Source organism: Aspergillus fijiensis (assembly GCF_003184825.1).
Source record: "Aspergillus fijiensis CBS 313.89 unplaced genomic scaffold BO72scaffold_11, whole genome shotgun sequence".
NCBI lineage: Eukaryota > Fungi > Ascomycota > Eurotiomycetes > Eurotiales > Aspergillaceae > Aspergillus > Aspergillus fijiensis.
In genome coordinates, this window is record NW_024468987.1 from 154,172 (window position 1) to 169,577 (window position 15,406).

Here is a 15,406-nt window from a genome sequence, read left to right on the forward strand (position 1 = left end):
GGTTATACAGTGTGTACATACAGTGATAGGTGAAGTGAAGTGACTAGGTGAAGCGACTACTCCTCCGTTTCCCACCCCATTAATCGAAGCGTCCCCGCCCGATCCACCATCTTATACCGCCATTCCCAGCGTAGGCTCTTCCCCTCCGGCCATCTTCCTTGATGTTTGAGTGCCGGCGAGGAAGGAAGCCACAGATCCAGCGTCGGGAGGACGAGGGGGATTTCTTCCTCGTCTGCCGCTGGTGGTGGTGGTGGTGGTGGTGGTGCCTGTGTCTTGGGTATGTTCCACCCCTGTTGCGAGTTGGGAATTTGGTTTGGGGATTGGGATTGGGATGGGGATGGTGGGGAAGTCGGATACGGATGTGAAGTTGGAGTTGTATTTGTTGCGGTAGTGGGAGGTAGAGGTGGGGTTGTGCTTGTGCTTTTGCTTGTGCTTGTGCTTGTATGTGTGTGTGTTGTTGTTGTTGTACCCGAGACCGGGGCCGCGACAGTCGAGGTGTCTCCTTCCTCTTCCCCATCCTCGACAGTGACGGTTTGCTGCTGCTGCTGCTGCTGCTGCTGCTGCTGCTGCTGCTGCTGCTGCTGCTGCTGCTGCCGTCGAACAAGCACCTGCACCAGCACGGGGATAGTGAATCGCGTGCGTCCGGGGCTGACCTGCGCGAGGAGGCGGGTGAGGGCTTTGGGGTCTGCTATTCTTCCCTGTTGGTTTGGGTTTTGTATATCATCGCTATCACCATCGGTGTTGGTATCACGGTCCGCTCCTGTCTTCGGTTTCGTTTCCGTCTGTGAAAGGGTATGCTCCCCGTCGGTCTTGTTGATGTGCTTGCTGGGATCGTGGTCGTGGGCGGTTTGTGTTGGGATTAACTGGCGGAGGATGCTGAGGTCTGATTTCTGGAGGGGGCGGAGGCGGAGGTGGATTTTCGGGGGTTCTGGGTTCTGAGAACTGATTCCGGGGTTGGGGTTGGGGATTGATTTTGGTGGTGCGGAGCTGCTGCTGCTGCTGCTGGACCAGCCCACGCGGAACCAGTATCTGTTATCCCAGAGGTGCCATTGCTCTTGCTCTTGCTCCTGCTCCTGCTCCTGCCGTTCAGGAGTGGTGACAGATCCCTCCGTGCAGAGGTGGAAATCCAGAGCCGGGAGCCGGTTCTTCATGTACGGTTGGCGGGAGAGGAGCCATGTGTTTTGGTTGCTGCCGTTGCTGTTCTTGGGGGCATCAGACCCTTGGGCGTGAGTTGCAGCAGCTCTCAGAAATAAACTCTCCTCGCCCTTCTTCTGCTGGGCCTGGGAAAACGACAGGGGCTGGAACAGGACGCCGCCCAGCGTGAACGGCTGCTCCTCCTGCTCCTGCTCCTGCTTGCCCCGAAACACCCTCGCCACAAACGGCTCGAACGCGCGCAGCGGGAAGTGATTATCCGGGAACGGGGAGACGAGCTCCGTGATGCGGCGGAGGGCGAGGGCTTGTATTTGGGTGTGTACACTTCGCTCAACAGCAGCATTACCCTGACCCTCACCCCCACCAACAGAATCACCGCAAGATGCAAGCGAAGGGAACCCAACCCCCACGACCCCCGTCTCCGGCACGAACCCCCCAACCCCACACAACCGCAACAACCGCTCCGACTCCTCCTCAGCCGTCCTGATAAGTCGACGACTCGCCCCCATCAATCCCAACACGGATCCCTCGCGCAGCGCCCGCGGCAACTTTTGTTGTGCCAACAGACTCCGTATGGCATTGCGGGGCGTCAGCGTGGGATCGAAATTCGTCGGGTCGGAGACGAACGGAATTCTGTGAGTGGCGCAGGTAGCCAGGAGGTCGGATTTGGGGAAGGCGAGGAGCGGGCGGATGATGGGGAGGGTTCCGGTGGCCATTGGCGCTGTCTGCTGCTGCTGCTGCTGCTGCTGCTGCTGGCCAGAACCCACCCGGGAATGTGAATGGGGAGGATAAGGGCCAGGGTATGCGGATCTCAACAACTCCACTCCCCGACTCCCCACCACCCCAAACATGCCATGGCACTCGGGAATCCCCGTGCATTCCGGAATCCCGGCGAGCCCGGCGCCGCGTGCGCCCGTGCACAGCCGCCACAGCGTGGTCTCGACGGCGTCGTCGCGGTGGTGGCCCGTCAGGAGGGCGTCGATGGCCGCGGCGCGGCAGGCGCGGCCCAGGGCTTGGAAGCGGAGGCGGCGGGCGTGGGTTTCGAAGGCGGGCAGGGTCTGCGGACTCGTGGTCAGGCTGGACCAGTCGAGCGGCAGGATGTGCGTGGTGATGTTCATGTCTGCGAGCCAGGAGGCGACGGTGGCGGCCTCGCGTGAGCTCTCCTCGCGCGCGCGGTGGTCCACGATGAAGGCTGTCACGGTCACCTCAGGAGTGGATTTTTCCCATTCGCGGCACAGGTAGGCCAGCGCCATGCTGTCGGCGCCGCCGCTGATGGCTAGGCCTGTGTTTTGTTAGTTTCTCTTCGGCGAAGTGGAGGCTGGGGAAGGACGCACCTAGTCGGGATGGGAAACGGGTGTTCCGCGCTCGCTGGCCCCCGCGCGTCCTTGAGTCGTGCCATATTCGCTGGAAAGAGTTTACGAACTGTGAGACGGTTATTGCAGTGGGTTTCTTGTGGTGCAGTATTTCGGAAATGGCCATGGCTGGCCAAGGGACCAAACACTCAAAATGTTGATGGGGAGGATGACGGAAGAGCGGAAGAGCGAAATTGATAGTTTATGAGTTGATATGATAAGATTGCCGCTCTTGGCATCGTTTATCGCTGCATTCTGTAGTTAACCTACTATGCAGTGTCACAATTACAAGTTATTATGAGTACTTTATGTTTATAATCCACCATCCACAATATCAAAATCAATTCGCTGCGCAGATCGCACAATATCTTGGTATCGCAAATCCACAGGTGTATGTACCGGCCCATCATCAGACGAGCCCAACCAATTATTAACAGGAAATCCTCCACCCCCTAAGCATTGCTGACCGAGACCGCCGAGCCCGAAGCCGCGTGCGACCGAATGCTGGCCGGGGGCGCACTGCCCGCCTCGCCATTCAGCGCCAACGCCGTCCCAAATCCAGTCCCAGTCTCCTTCTCCTCCTCGGGCGCCGGCATGCGGATCTCCTTCTTCCCGTTGGCCTTGTAGTACAGGACCATGTCGCCCGAGGATCGCCAGATGTGCGCCCGGATCGTCGCCAGAGTCATGTTCGGGGGGATGGGCTGGGCCCGTTAGCCATGTCGATGCGGTGACACCCGGCCGGGGGGGGGAAACGTACCATCCTCTGGCAATACAGCTCCAGATACTCCTCGGCTTTCATGGGGTTTGCTTCCGGCTCGTGGGGGTTGGGAGGATCGATCCGCTCCGCCACGTAGGCCAGGATCTTCTTGGCGCGCAGCATGCGATTCGCGTTGAGGCGATTGTTGTTGGCATTGGGGCTCCCGGGCGGCCTTTCTCATTAGCTTCGCTCGAACAAGACCAAAAAAAAGGATACGTACTCTGGTTTGGCTACAGGGGGCAATAGATCATCGTATGGCTTCAGTGTGAAAGCAATTTTCACCGGTTCTTTCACTGGCACTTGGTTCTGCAGGTTGTGAGTCGCTGACCGGCAAATACTAGCTAAGTGCTTACCTTCAGGAGCAGCTCAGCAAGCCACAAGGGTATCGACTTCTCCAGCTTGTCGATCTCCTCGCTGATCCGGCCAACCGTCCCTCGGTACAGATCAGACGCCACAGCCGTATCACCCGATTCTTCTTGAATAAATACCACTGTGCGCGGGGGAATGTCCAGGACCGGAGTCTCATTATCTGGGCTCGGAGTGAACGCCGACGTCAACTCCCGGCCAGGGTTGGCAGACATGAACTCCTCATACTCGTGCCGCGTTCGCTCAATGAACCCTCCCAGGTTAGTCTCAAACACCTTCTCTTCCTTGATCGACGACTTATCCGACTCCTCCACCTTCTCCTCTGGGACCTGCGGCTTGACCTCCGATGAGGTCCGCCCCAGCTTCTTGGGGAAATCCATGCGGAACTTCTTCCCAAACAACGACGCACCGCGCTTCCGCTCCTCCTTGTCGGGCTCGACCGGAGACTGCGGGAGAGCCGTCGGGGTCGGCTCGCCTGGGGTAGTCGGCACCTTATCGGTGTCGAGCGAGCCCATACCCTGGTTTCGTGACGATGAAAAGTAGTCGCTGGAGCGGTCCGAGAAAGAGGCCCGGGTCATGTCCGCATTTTGCTGCGACTGCGACATGAGATATTCCGACGTCGAATCTCCAGGAGAGGTGCCCAGGTGACTCGCATTGTTGATGTAACTGGAAGTCCACATGGGTGATCCCATAGTCGCCGGGCTGCCGGCATACCCGATGCCGAACCCGCCGGGTGTCGTAGGGCTACCGATCGAATCGTAACCAGACCTAAAAGTGGCTGTGAAGGGGTCTAGAGGCGACTGCAAGCCCAGCGCCCGCCTCGAGGGATCTGCCGATGGAATGTCGACCGGGGCTGACGCGCCAGTGCTGGTCAAGCGAGCCAATTCTTCCGCCTTGGCTACCATCGCAGCACGGAACTGGGCGTCCCGTTGAACGTGCTCTTGCACCAGAGGTGCGAATAGCCAACGCAGAATCCATTTTCCGAGATTAACTATTATTGTCAGTACCTGGAACCCCTGCGAAAGGAAAACAACTTACTCCTTTGGTCCTCCCGAAATTGCGACTGGTCCGCCAGATCCGACTCGTCGGCATACACTTCAGCATCGAAACACCGGCCAGGCTCTAGAATCACGGAAAGACGCCCGGTTCGAATGTCGATGGTACACCAGTGAGCGATGCTCTCGGTTGTGTTGATCTCGGACGCGACATCGTCCATATGTCTCTTACCGAAAGATTGGATTGGTTTACACTAGTGGTGGGTTAGAGCGGTCACCGCAATTGAAGAACTGGCGATAATACCTTGAGCAAATCCCACAGAACAACTTCACCAGCGGAGTCCTGAGTCAATGTCCGTTTCCGGTCGTTCAACATGGAGTATTTGATCAATCCATGTTGACCTTCGATGGTTTCCTCGGGCAATGCCTGTATAGGCAGCGTCAACCCCAACTCATCGTCGAGGTCAGGACCAGACAAGAGCCGGGGAGAAGCCGGCCCCGAGCGCGGCGTCTCATCGTCTAGGGGGCGCGCATTAGGGAAAGTGGAGGTAGGCGACAGCAACAGGACCGATTCATATGGGATCTTCTTGGGCCGGCCGTCTGATGGCGCAGACGTAGGCGCCTGCGTCTGCACATTGCGGTCTCGTGCAGGGGGCTCAATCTCAGCCGTGGTGTCCACATCCCGCCAGCGATGAATACTCGACTTAGGGGTTGCCGTCCAAATGTAATCGCCCGCGGCTACAACGTTGACGACGCCCTCGTGCTCTTGCAGAGCCGCCACGCACGTGCCCTGCTCAATGTCCGGAGAATTCCGGGTGTCTGTTTTGGCGACGAGACCGGACCGGTCGCTGGAATAGAACACCGACAGTTGCGGGTGGTTGGAATACAGCGACCAGACGCTGTCATTATGCATGGTCAAGGTATGCATGCATCTTCCCGCGGTAAGGGACCAGATCTTGATGGTCTGGTCGGACGAGGCGGTCATGATGGTGTCACCATCGCGATTGATCAAGATATCGCGGATGTTATCTGTATGACCGACAAACTTGGTGATAAGCTTTCCGGATTTCGGATCCCACACGCGAACCACGTTTTCCGGACCGCCGCTCGCCAGGACGGAGGAGACAGCGCCCAAAGCATAAACGGAGCCCTTGGCCGTGCGATCATCCCCGGACGCATCGATCCCCAGCACCTCGCCGCCACCGTTCAGATCCCACAGGTAGAGCTTGTGGTCCAGGCCGCCCGACGCGACCCACGACGAATGGTTTCCGGGGGTGGCCAGGGCCTTGACATAGTCTGCGTGTTTGCCGATGGGAGCCGGCACCTCGGTGGATTCGGAGTGAGGGCGCCAGAGTCGGACGGTGGTGTCTGACGAGGCCGAGACTAGCGCGGAGTTATCCTTGGTCAGCACGATGTCGTTGATCCAATGGCTGTGCGCCTGGACCTGGTTGCGAAAGGTGGTTTTGCCGGGGTTAGAGGGGTCGGTGAGCGAGAAGTTAAGATCCCACGAGCAGACGACGCCGTCGCGACCTGCGGAGTAACTGGTGCGACCGGTGGTATTAGTGTTGTGGCGGGGACAGAGGGTTGCGCCGGGCGCAAGCGGTACTAGGCAACCGAGCGATCCGAGAGACGCAGGTAGTGGTGCTTACAGGATGGATTGGTCGGGGTCGACTGCCAGGCCATTGACACCTAGGCGATGGCCACCGGGTGCGTCAGGCAGAGGGAGCACTATAGAGCGGGGATGGTGGTTAGTTGGGATCTGCATTCCCCAGCATGCCAGGAGTGTCGGATAAGCGGGGGATTCAGATAATCAGAATCAATGGTGATATGGGGAAGACAGCGGTCATTGAGGAACAAATCAATAAGAGGAGACATACCATACGTGACCCTCTGGTGGCTGAGTTTCCTCGCCATGCAGCAGGGTGAAGGCGGAGAAGAGCAGAATAACGAGGAAATGCGGAGGTCGATGCAGGATGCGGAGAGACGATCATTCGAGGGTCAGGGGTGGGGAATTCATCGGGGGGCGACTGTTTCAGGCGAGAGGTGGTAAATTGGTCAGTAGAAGACAGGTAGAAGCGCAAATGCTATTGATGAGAAAGCAAGGTAGGAGGATTGGAGAAGTCGGGGAGATGAAGATGGAGAGAAACGGAGCCGGAGAAGGTGGAATGATGGGATGACGAGACGAAACCCAACCGCCGGCGGGTCGGCAACTGGTGGACTGCCAGCTGCAGCTGCCCCATATACGAGTTCTATAGAAAATAACCACATGTAGAATGTATAATATATGCAGTTTTCAAAGATCAGAAAAAGAATAGCTTGATACTAGTAATCTTTTTATTTATGATAATATGAAATATTCTAAAACAAAATATTTAATATATTAAAAAAAAATATGTTCAAAAAGAGTTTTATTATTATAATCAAGTCTTCGCCTGTATTATAAAAACTTAAAATGATTAGCTGCTATTCAGAAGATTAAAAAATATTTATAATCTCAGAGCTTGTTCAAACGGTCCCCGTGATTTAATGCTGATGTCTGCCGTCTACTAAACAGTAACTAGACCTCGACTAGTACAGTCTCTCTATCAAGCCAGCGCCCCCTTCTACACAGAGCCTTAAGTCTACCTAGGCGTACAACTAAAATGGCGGGACTCGAACGTAAACGCTCAAAGTTGCAAGGTGAAGGCTGGAGCAGGCTACGGTCAGTTAAGTCAAACAATTTCCAAAATCTTCTCCATCCCAACAACTTATGTTTGACATATTGTCTCTACGGCTTGGGTCATGTATGGAACCTGTCCCAGATCGGCCAAGGCTTTCCTATAACAGCCGGGAATGCCTGCCCTCTTTAAGTAGGAATTACCAGACCACGGAGATCATGTATTTGAGCTGATATCATAAATTTCGGACAGTGCATCGAGCAATTCACACTCTTCAAACCTTCTCAGTACCCTATCCGAGTGCGACGGAGCCAAAAGCCCTACTCAAGACCACTGGAAACGAATGACAACCTTAGTTTCCTGGTGCGCATTGAACCGTGCATAGGCCTGTGGTGCGTCCTCGATGCGGACTAGGGAGCTGATAACGAATCTCGGCTTAGCGAGACCACTACTTATCAGTGGCAACAGTGTGGTAGCGTAGTCTGGAGGGTAGATAGCACCGACTTTGTACTGAAGGCTCTTCGAGAAGAATGTGCCAACAGGGAAGCTGATATCACTCATGACAGAGCTTCCTCGTGGAACCCCTGTGCTGTTATGCACGTCCGCGTAGATGCCGACACCACCTATTCCACCGTTTCTTGCGGTCACATTGACCATCTGGCGAATGATGATGTCCGATTCCATTTGAAGCGTTTGATTGACTGCTTCGAATCCAACACAGTCCACGCTGCGGATGACGCCGTTCGGTTCTTGAGCAAGAATCTGCTCCACAGGGTCCGATGTCAAAAAGTTCACGGGCACAGCACCTATGGAACGAGCCAGCTCAAGCCGTTCAGGCACGTAATCCACGACGTATACCTTGAATGCCCCACGAAGCACCACTGAATACGCCGACAGGAGGCCCACAGGGCCAGCCCCGAAGACGGCGACAGTATCACCTGGTTCAAAACCAGAGAAATCAAGGGCACCCCAGCCAGTAGCGAAGATATCAGACAGAAACAGGTAGTCGATATCACTGTCTGACGGGATGGAAGTGTTCGACGGGACAGGAATCAAGTTTTGCTCGGCAAAAGGGACCCTCACATACTCGCCTGGACGGGAAAGAACTAGTCAACAGAAGAAATTGAGGTTGTAAAGCAAAGCTTACTCTGACAGCCACCCAGATCCCCCCGGTCAGGCCCCATGCCAAAAGGAAACGAGGTAGTAGGCTCTGTAACCACCTGCGCGTTGTGAACAGTGTCCGAGATCACTACTCGATCTCCCACCCGAAAATTGCTAACAGCATCCCCAAGGTCAGTGATGAAGCCAAGGGCCTCATGACCCATGGCCCACGGGACTGTTGCACTTCCATAATGGCCACGATAGGTATGCAGATCTGTACCACAAATGCCTGCGACTGAAACCCTTACAATTGCGTCTGTAGCGGACTGAAGGAGTGGAACCGGCAGTTCAACGACACTGACATTGAAAGGCGTCCCTGTCCAGACCACGCCCCGCATGAGGGCAGTAGTTGTCGGGAGGAAATTGGTAAAATTCATAGCTATCAAAGAAGCCATCAACACAAGTTTCAGAGGGGAAGTAGACGGCCGAGGAAAGCATTTCAACCCTTGACCAGAATGACAAGAGCCTGTCCAGGACGTATTTATCTATAGTGGATTGTTATCATCGGACGCAGGCGGGGTAAGACCCCCATCCCAGTCCGACGGTCAATTTGGCCGCCTCGGCATGAAGTCCCAGAGATAGCATGATCCAGCGGTGATGCTGAGCCCTGCCATGTATGGTTTCGATGTCTCGACAGTACGCAGTACACATCGAGAGATTCTGCCTGCAGTGTCACTCGGTGCTTACCACTTCCAGCTAGCGCCATAAGCGACCGTAGCTACTACCTTAGCTAGTTAGGGCCACTTTTTAATCATCGATGGCTGAGCATGCTGCTGTAACCTGCTCGGGTTGTTTGACCAGCGAGGTGAAAAACGGCTCATCTTCAATAACCTGTTTACTACATCACCCTAATTTATCTACGTAACAGCTTTCCGATATAATTAATTTCTTGTTGAGCAATCATAGGAGATGGTTCTATCTCCCCCCGAATGAAGTGAACACTGATGGGAAAGTACATTTCCAAAGACAAGCTATCCAACATGAAGACCTTCCTTCTCTGAACGACGACCCCATTGATTCTAATTCTGAGTTCAAATGACTTCAAAACGAGACCTATTAACCTGAAAGTCGTTAGGTGAACTTATTCACACATTGAAGCCACAGGCAAAACACCAATTCAGGTTCAAATTATGGTGTATACTCGTGATGGTCTTTGGATGTCAGCTGACACGGATTGAAACTTGTCATCGTCATTGTTCTCCGATTCTTATTGCCGTCGATCCCCTCATGATGCCTATTTAGGCTAGCGCATCAGCAACCCCATCTCCGAGCAAAGCCTAAGTTAAATTACCACTAACTTATCTTCCAGGAAATTAAAACTGCAAGGCTTCGATTTCGTCGCGACAACTGAGCCACCGTATAGCAGATGCAATCCCGAATGCTTGCTGATGCATCAAGAGAGATCATAAAGCCCCAATATTCTGCAATTGTATTTGAAGAAGAGACAGTATACTTCTCTAGCGACGGAGAGCATGCGGACTTGAATCGAATCGAATGGCGCCAATCAAGAATGCAGGGTTGATCCCAACCGGTTAGCCCGCTAGCTTGCCTCTCGGTATAACAGATCCAAACTATATCAGGAGCTTACACTCTGAGGTGATAAAGAACCCCACCCCAACCACGGGTGACGGGACCCTTGGGATTGTATTGTGCGGGTTGCAAGTAAGGTAATAACGTCGAAGAAATTATGCCACCGAAACATATCCGGGAAACAGTCTATCGTAAAAGGAGACCTCCTTGTATTTGAACGGATGAGACAAGTAATCTTTGATCCGCGGTGATTCATCACTATGAGCAGTATGAAGGCGACTGAAAGCTGCGATTTCCACTAGACTGTACTGCTAATCTTATTCCAGAGATACCTGCAGCTGAACTGCAGACATCGCATCATACGTCGTCTCGCGCTAAGTCATAGATGCGATCAAGCTCTTCCCCTTGAGAGGCATCCAAACTCTTGCACACGGCCTCTTCCACGGCCTCCTCAATGTCCTTGGATCCCTTGTTGATATCAAACCATCCATTAGTGTCATTCCTTGATAGAAGGCTGATAGCTGTCAGGGCTACATCGCCCGGAGCAATTTGACCTAATGCGGTGGTGTGTCCCAACGTGATCTTGCCCGTCGGAGGTCTGCTGACGAACCACGTCGGCCTCAGAGAGATCCCTTGGAAATGCTGGCCCTTTGCCTGCTTCGCATTTGCCACGGATAGCAAATATTCGTCCGTTTGCACCTTCATTTTGGCGGCGACAGGAAACATCCTTTTTTCCTTCCGATGATCCGCCCACTCCTTGTCATTCCACCAAGGTGCCCGCTTCCGACGACTAGCAGGGAATGATATGACCAAGAATTTTCTCACGCTGGTGTGCCCCGCGGACACCTTGATGAGCATCTTGGCAGCGTTGCAGTCGATAGCTTCATAGTTCGCCGAACTGCCTATTTCAAGGTCAATTTGGAAGGACAGCATGAGAATTGGAGAGTTAGAAACACACTTGCGGTGAAAACAACGCAGTCCGGTTTGACTCGCTGGAAGATCTCCCCGGCTATTGTTTCAGAAAGACTCAGAAGGTCACAAACAACCACATCGGGGCTGCTCTCAAGGCCGTCTCCTAGTTGCAAGATTTCGACGCTCTGCCTAGGGTCTCTGACAACACATGTAACATGCCATGAGCGCTCCAGCATATACCTCGTGATTAAACGGCCGATTGTGCCGTTTCCACCAAACACGATTGCCTTGAGGATCATTGTCGCTCGTAATACGGACGCCTGACTAAGGAAACTGAGGTTCTTTGGGGATAAATAGAAATTTGATGAAGGAGTTTTCGGACCTTCAAAATCTGATCGCGGCAATTGGAGTAGTTATAGTTGATGAGAAAGATTAAATTGCTTGAAGAGAAATAGCTACGGCTGCTCCGGCGCGACCTCAAGTCAGCAATAGTAGAATTTGGGCGGGATTAGTGGACTTAGCGGAATTTAGCCTTGTCTGAAGCCCACTGATGATGCCTCTAGACAAAGGTCATGTTTGCCATGGCAGTCCGTCCTTGGTTGAGATTAGACGGGATGAGATGGCAACATCTAGGAAATTCCTCTGCGGGCTCTCATGCGGTAGTTTCAAACAAAGCTGCGAGATAACCCGCCAATTACCCCCTGTAGTTCTTTTTTTTTCCGCAGTGCAAACCACTCTCAGGGCGTTACTGGTCCACGATCGACCATGTTTACCAGAGAAACAAAAACAGCCGCTCTTTGCGGGATAAGAGAGCAGGTAAAGTATTGCCACCAACCTATGGAGTGCATTCGAGATCTAAGGTCGTGCCGTACAGATTTAATGCCCCACTCCCTAGGTATGTCATTCATGGTTCCGGTTCCGGTTCCGGCTAATGCCATAAGCAATCTTTAGTCTCCAATCGCAGCGTATTTAGGAAGTCAATCTAAGAAGGACTTACATCTTGTTTGGTATCATGGAGACCCCTTTCGACAAGGATTAAGTATTTTAAACAGCTGAAGCAAAAAAAAAAAAAAAAAAAAAAAAAAAAAAAAAAACAGGTTTTTCTAACAGAATTGCAAATAATAGCTTAGATCATATAAATCAATAAATCAGTTATTTCTGCTGTTAAACTCTTAATATTCCATAAAAATACTCTAAAACGTATAGAAGAGAATTGCCCGGCAATTATACCTATATATTATTAGCTAAGCTACATCATATCCAGTTTGAATATTAGAAAGAATAATAGCTATCAGCATACCCAGTTTTAAGTCAGTGTCCAGCCTACCCTAGACGCCCACCCCCAACGAAATAACTCTCGGATATGTCCTCCAACTCAGGAGTTCAACAACTTATCCATGCCAGGCGACCTCGACAATAGCCAATCACAAGCCCTACTCACATCCGGAGCCTGCGATATAAAGTCACGGGTGCCAGTGCACTGTCAACTGTCCCAATAACGACTCATTGGTCCAAACAACACTAGAGTCGATATACCTACATCACTGCGGCTTTCTCCATACTGAGTCAACGGAACCCCAAGAGATAGTTATACTGCACATAGTACCTGCCGTATGCCCGCATCTTCACACCAAGTCCCCCACAAGCCATGCATCCCATCCCATCCTGCAGCCCCACAACAACCCTGATATCATCCTGATGCCACGTTCTGATCCGCCCCTTACTATAAGGTTAGTATAGTTAGTACAAGTATAAGATTTACTACAAGTACGAGATAGACAGTCCCAAATCAATAACTTCCACTCCTTAAGATAACCACTACTACCATATCTCCAACCTTACAACCACACTCCCCACAACCACAGCATACAATACAAACCACCACCTCCACAACAATACAATGCCCACCCCCAATCACAACCACAACCACAACCACAACCACAACGCCACCAACAACAACAACCATCCCCATCCCCAAACCCAAACCCTCCCCCCCCAAACCCCCCAAAACCCCCTCCCATACCCCCTCCACCCCCACCCCGAAGGCGGCTATTTCCACCAAACCGACCGCCACCCTCTCACCCTGCCCACCCCGTGGCCTTCCCCCCAGGGAAGCTCCCGCTCCCTTAGCACAACAATCACCTACCTCCTCACTCCCTCCTCCGCGGTGGGCGTCTTCCACCGCAATAAGGGGCGGACGGTGCATTCGCTGCATCGGGGACGGGGGCGATACGTTCTGTTGCGGGAGGATGCACCGGTTAATGGGGATGGGGATGAGGATGAGGATGAGGATGAGGTGGATGGGTCAGGGGCAAAGGGAGGGGGAAGGCGAAGCAAAGGCCAAGGCCAAGCTACCGTCGAAACCTTCGTGGTGGGTATGGATACGCAGCACGGGGAGCGGATGCAGTGGGTGGTTGAGGGGGGGGTGTGGAAGGGGTGTTTTTGGGAAACACGGGACATTGACAGTGATGATGGGGAGGGGTTTGAGGGGATGTTGATTAGTGAGGTTCGTTTTTCTTTTCCTCTGGATGTAATTTAGCAGTGTCAAGGTATAAGGTTGAGTCGAGCTGACAACACCCCAGACCGTCGTGCCTGGGTTCGAGATGGAGGACCACGAGTTCCTCTCGCGGACGAAGATGGAGGAGATGCTCCCGGAGGAGCAGACGCAGGAACTCCAGTGGATGTTGCGGGAGAATCATCCTGAGGTACCATCTTTCTAGCATGCATGCAACCTGTATTCCAGGAAATAAAATATACATCTAACCCGTCTAAAACCCATCCATCCATCTATATGATATAAGATAATTCCACCCACTCAACCCACCCAACCAACCACCCACGGAAAAACCCTACAAAGCATCCCCCTCCCTCAGTACCCGCTGCTTCCTGCCCCCCTCCAACCCATTCCACGCCCACTGATAACTCCCCAAAAACACCGCCCCGCCGATCCCAATCCACGCGACGCGGGGCCCAATGCCCCTCCAGAACGCCGCCCCGCCGCCTTCCCGCGCAATCTCCTGCACCACCTCCCTCACCCGCACCTTCCCCTCCCCGGACGACCGTCTCGCCAACATAACCCGCGTCTTGACCACATCCAACGGCGTCGTCAACCCCGCCGCAATCGCGCCCGCCACGCTGCCGAACATCGCGCTCGTGCTCGCGGGGACCATCTCCAGCCCCTTCCGCTTCGCGTACCCGTCCTTCAGGCTCTCCCACATCGTGAACTGCAGCACCGTGAACGGGATCTCGCGCGCAATCGTGATCCCCGCGCCCCGGTACAGCTCCCGCACCACCGACCCGTAGCCCGCGCCCGGCGCGTGCCGCAGCGCCAGGATGTCCTTGAGCGCCGCGGCGCTGGAGCCCCCGAAGAGACCTGCCTGCGCGCGCTGCTTGATCACCTCCGTGGGGACGCGGACGGCGCACGCGGCGATCTCGCCCATCGAGGAGGCGAGGGAGTGCGTGAGGAGGATGTGCGTGCGGGACGGGGAGGGGGCGGCGGCGGCGGCGGCGGCGGCGGAGGAGTTAGTCGTAGCGGTAGGCGGCTCGAGGAGCAGGCGTTTCACCCCGTCGTACACAATAAAGAACGAGGCGGCCGAGGGGGCGGACCCGAAGAGCACCGAGGGCAGACCGGCGTAGATCCCGCGGATGGTTTGGCGGAGGGAGACCGCCGGGGCGGCGGCGGCGGTACTGGCCGGCGTCGCGGTGCGCGCTTTCTGGAGGCGAGTTTTGATCGTGTCAAGGGGGTATAGGGAGCAGTCGACCGTGAGGCCGGCGATGGCTCCGGACTGGAACACAAGACATGGCATTAGTTGAAGAAGCAGTACCCGGGCAGGGAAAGCATACGATCAATGATCTCGTCCACAGCGAGACCAATGGCTCGGGTTCCTGCGCTGTAGCCATGGTGCTGGGGTCTGGGAAGGAAGTCGGCGGCCTGGCCAGAAATTTTAAGCTGATATACCCAGAGTAAATTGTGGCGACCCTGCAAGCAACTATGTTCGTCCCTCCCAATCACAAGGTTGAGAAAATTGTTGAGTGGTGGTGGTAGTGGTGTGCAAGCTCTGGCCGGGAAGTCGCCCGCCGAGAGAAGTCGGCGGATCGACAACCTCCGATTATCGGGCTAAACTCCGCAATCTCCGCCTTACGTCAAGCCCCAACTCCGCATGGTGATGCTCTCGTTGATCCATGATAATATTTACTATGCCTGTAACTGCTCTTCAACACAATCGAAACCTTGCAGGATGAAAACAATCTGAGAGAAAGGCTCTGTCACAGCACAAGGCACAAGGAAGATTTCTAGCAGCTGACCCTCTATAGGGAAGAATGATTGCCTAAAGCAGCTCCGTTCCACGGACAGTGACCGCAACGCCTAGATCGAAAAGAAAACAAGAAACAACAACAAAAGACAACCCCCAGACCCTCTTTCCAACGCGGAGAGAGCCATGAGCACAGAATACCGTCGATCACGCAATTATATCTCACTGCACAAGAGCCCCGCCATGAAGCGCAAAAAACAATCGACCGGAT

The 15,406-nt window shown here is 54.0% G+C and overlaps 6 protein-coding genes across 6 annotated transcripts; 1 reads left to right on the forward strand and 5 right to left on the reverse strand.

Moving 5' to 3' along the window:
* Nucleotides 1-56: 56 nt before the first annotated feature.
* Nucleotides 57-2,672, reverse strand: BO72DRAFT_504066 (tRNA lysidine(34) synthetase; the record flags this gene model as incomplete). The annotated part of the gene is made up of 6 exons (XM_040949136.1): nucleotides 2,487-2,672; nucleotides 1,521-2,434; nucleotides 1,256-1,481; nucleotides 865-1,219; nucleotides 603-693; nucleotides 57-227 (listed from the first exon to the last, which is right to left on the reverse strand). Exons 1-6 carry the CDS (start codon nucleotides 2,629-2,631, stop codon nucleotides 57-59), a joined length of 1,902 nt encoding a protein of 633 aa, XP_040803872.1. The 5' UTR covers nucleotides 2,632-2,672.
* Nucleotides 2,673-2,823: 151 nt separating this feature from the next.
* On the reverse strand, nucleotides 2,824-6,748 carry BO72DRAFT_445683 (WD repeat protein). Its single transcript, XM_040944116.1, has 8 exons — nucleotides 6,500-6,748; nucleotides 6,272-6,350; nucleotides 4,927-6,163; nucleotides 4,666-4,876; nucleotides 3,615-4,618; nucleotides 3,482-3,567; nucleotides 3,262-3,433; nucleotides 2,824-3,205 (listed from the first exon to the last, which is right to left on the reverse strand). The coding sequence occupies exons 1-8, from the start codon at nucleotides 6,534-6,536 to the stop codon at nucleotides 2,957-2,959; spliced, it is 3,075 nt and encodes a 1,024-aa protein (XP_040803873.1). The 5' UTR covers nucleotides 6,537-6,748; the 3' UTR covers nucleotides 2,824-2,956.
* An 855-nt stretch (nucleotides 6,749-7,603) lies between these two features.
* Nucleotides 7,604-8,778, reverse strand: BO72DRAFT_372351 (GroES-like protein; the record flags this gene model as incomplete). The annotated part of the gene is made up of 2 exons (XM_040941042.1): nucleotides 7,604-8,370; nucleotides 8,427-8,778. 2 exons carry the CDS (start codon nucleotides 8,776-8,778, stop codon nucleotides 7,604-7,606), a joined length of 1,119 nt encoding a protein of 372 aa, XP_040803874.1.
* A 1,549-nt stretch (nucleotides 8,779-10,327) lies between these two features.
* BO72DRAFT_493703 (NAD(P)-binding protein) lies at nucleotides 10,328-11,181 on the reverse strand (the record flags this gene model as incomplete). The annotated part of the gene is made up of 2 exons (XM_040948405.1): nucleotides 10,328-10,872; nucleotides 10,929-11,181. 2 exons carry the CDS (start codon nucleotides 11,179-11,181, stop codon nucleotides 10,328-10,330), a joined length of 798 nt encoding a protein of 265 aa, XP_040803875.1.
* A 1,601-nt stretch (nucleotides 11,182-12,782) lies between these two features.
* Nucleotides 12,783-13,667, forward strand: BO72DRAFT_504081 (cupin domain-containing protein; the record flags this gene model as incomplete). The annotated part of the gene is made up of 2 exons (XM_040949137.1): nucleotides 12,783-13,388; nucleotides 13,465-13,667. The coding sequence occupies 2 exons, from the start codon at nucleotides 12,783-12,785 to the stop codon at nucleotides 13,600-13,602; spliced, it is 744 nt and encodes a 247-aa protein (XP_040803876.1). The 3' UTR covers nucleotides 13,603-13,667.
* Nucleotides 13,508-14,928, reverse strand: BO72DRAFT_423780 (putative mitochondrial carrier protein (Pet8)). Its single transcript, XM_040942851.1, has 2 exons — nucleotides 14,726-14,928; nucleotides 13,508-14,667 (listed from the first exon to the last, which is right to left on the reverse strand). The coding sequence occupies exons 1-2, from the start codon at nucleotides 14,780-14,782 to the stop codon at nucleotides 13,732-13,734; spliced, it is 993 nt and encodes a 330-aa protein (XP_040803877.1). The 5' UTR covers nucleotides 14,783-14,928; the 3' UTR covers nucleotides 13,508-13,731.
* Nucleotides 14,929-15,406: the final 478 nt, after the last annotated feature.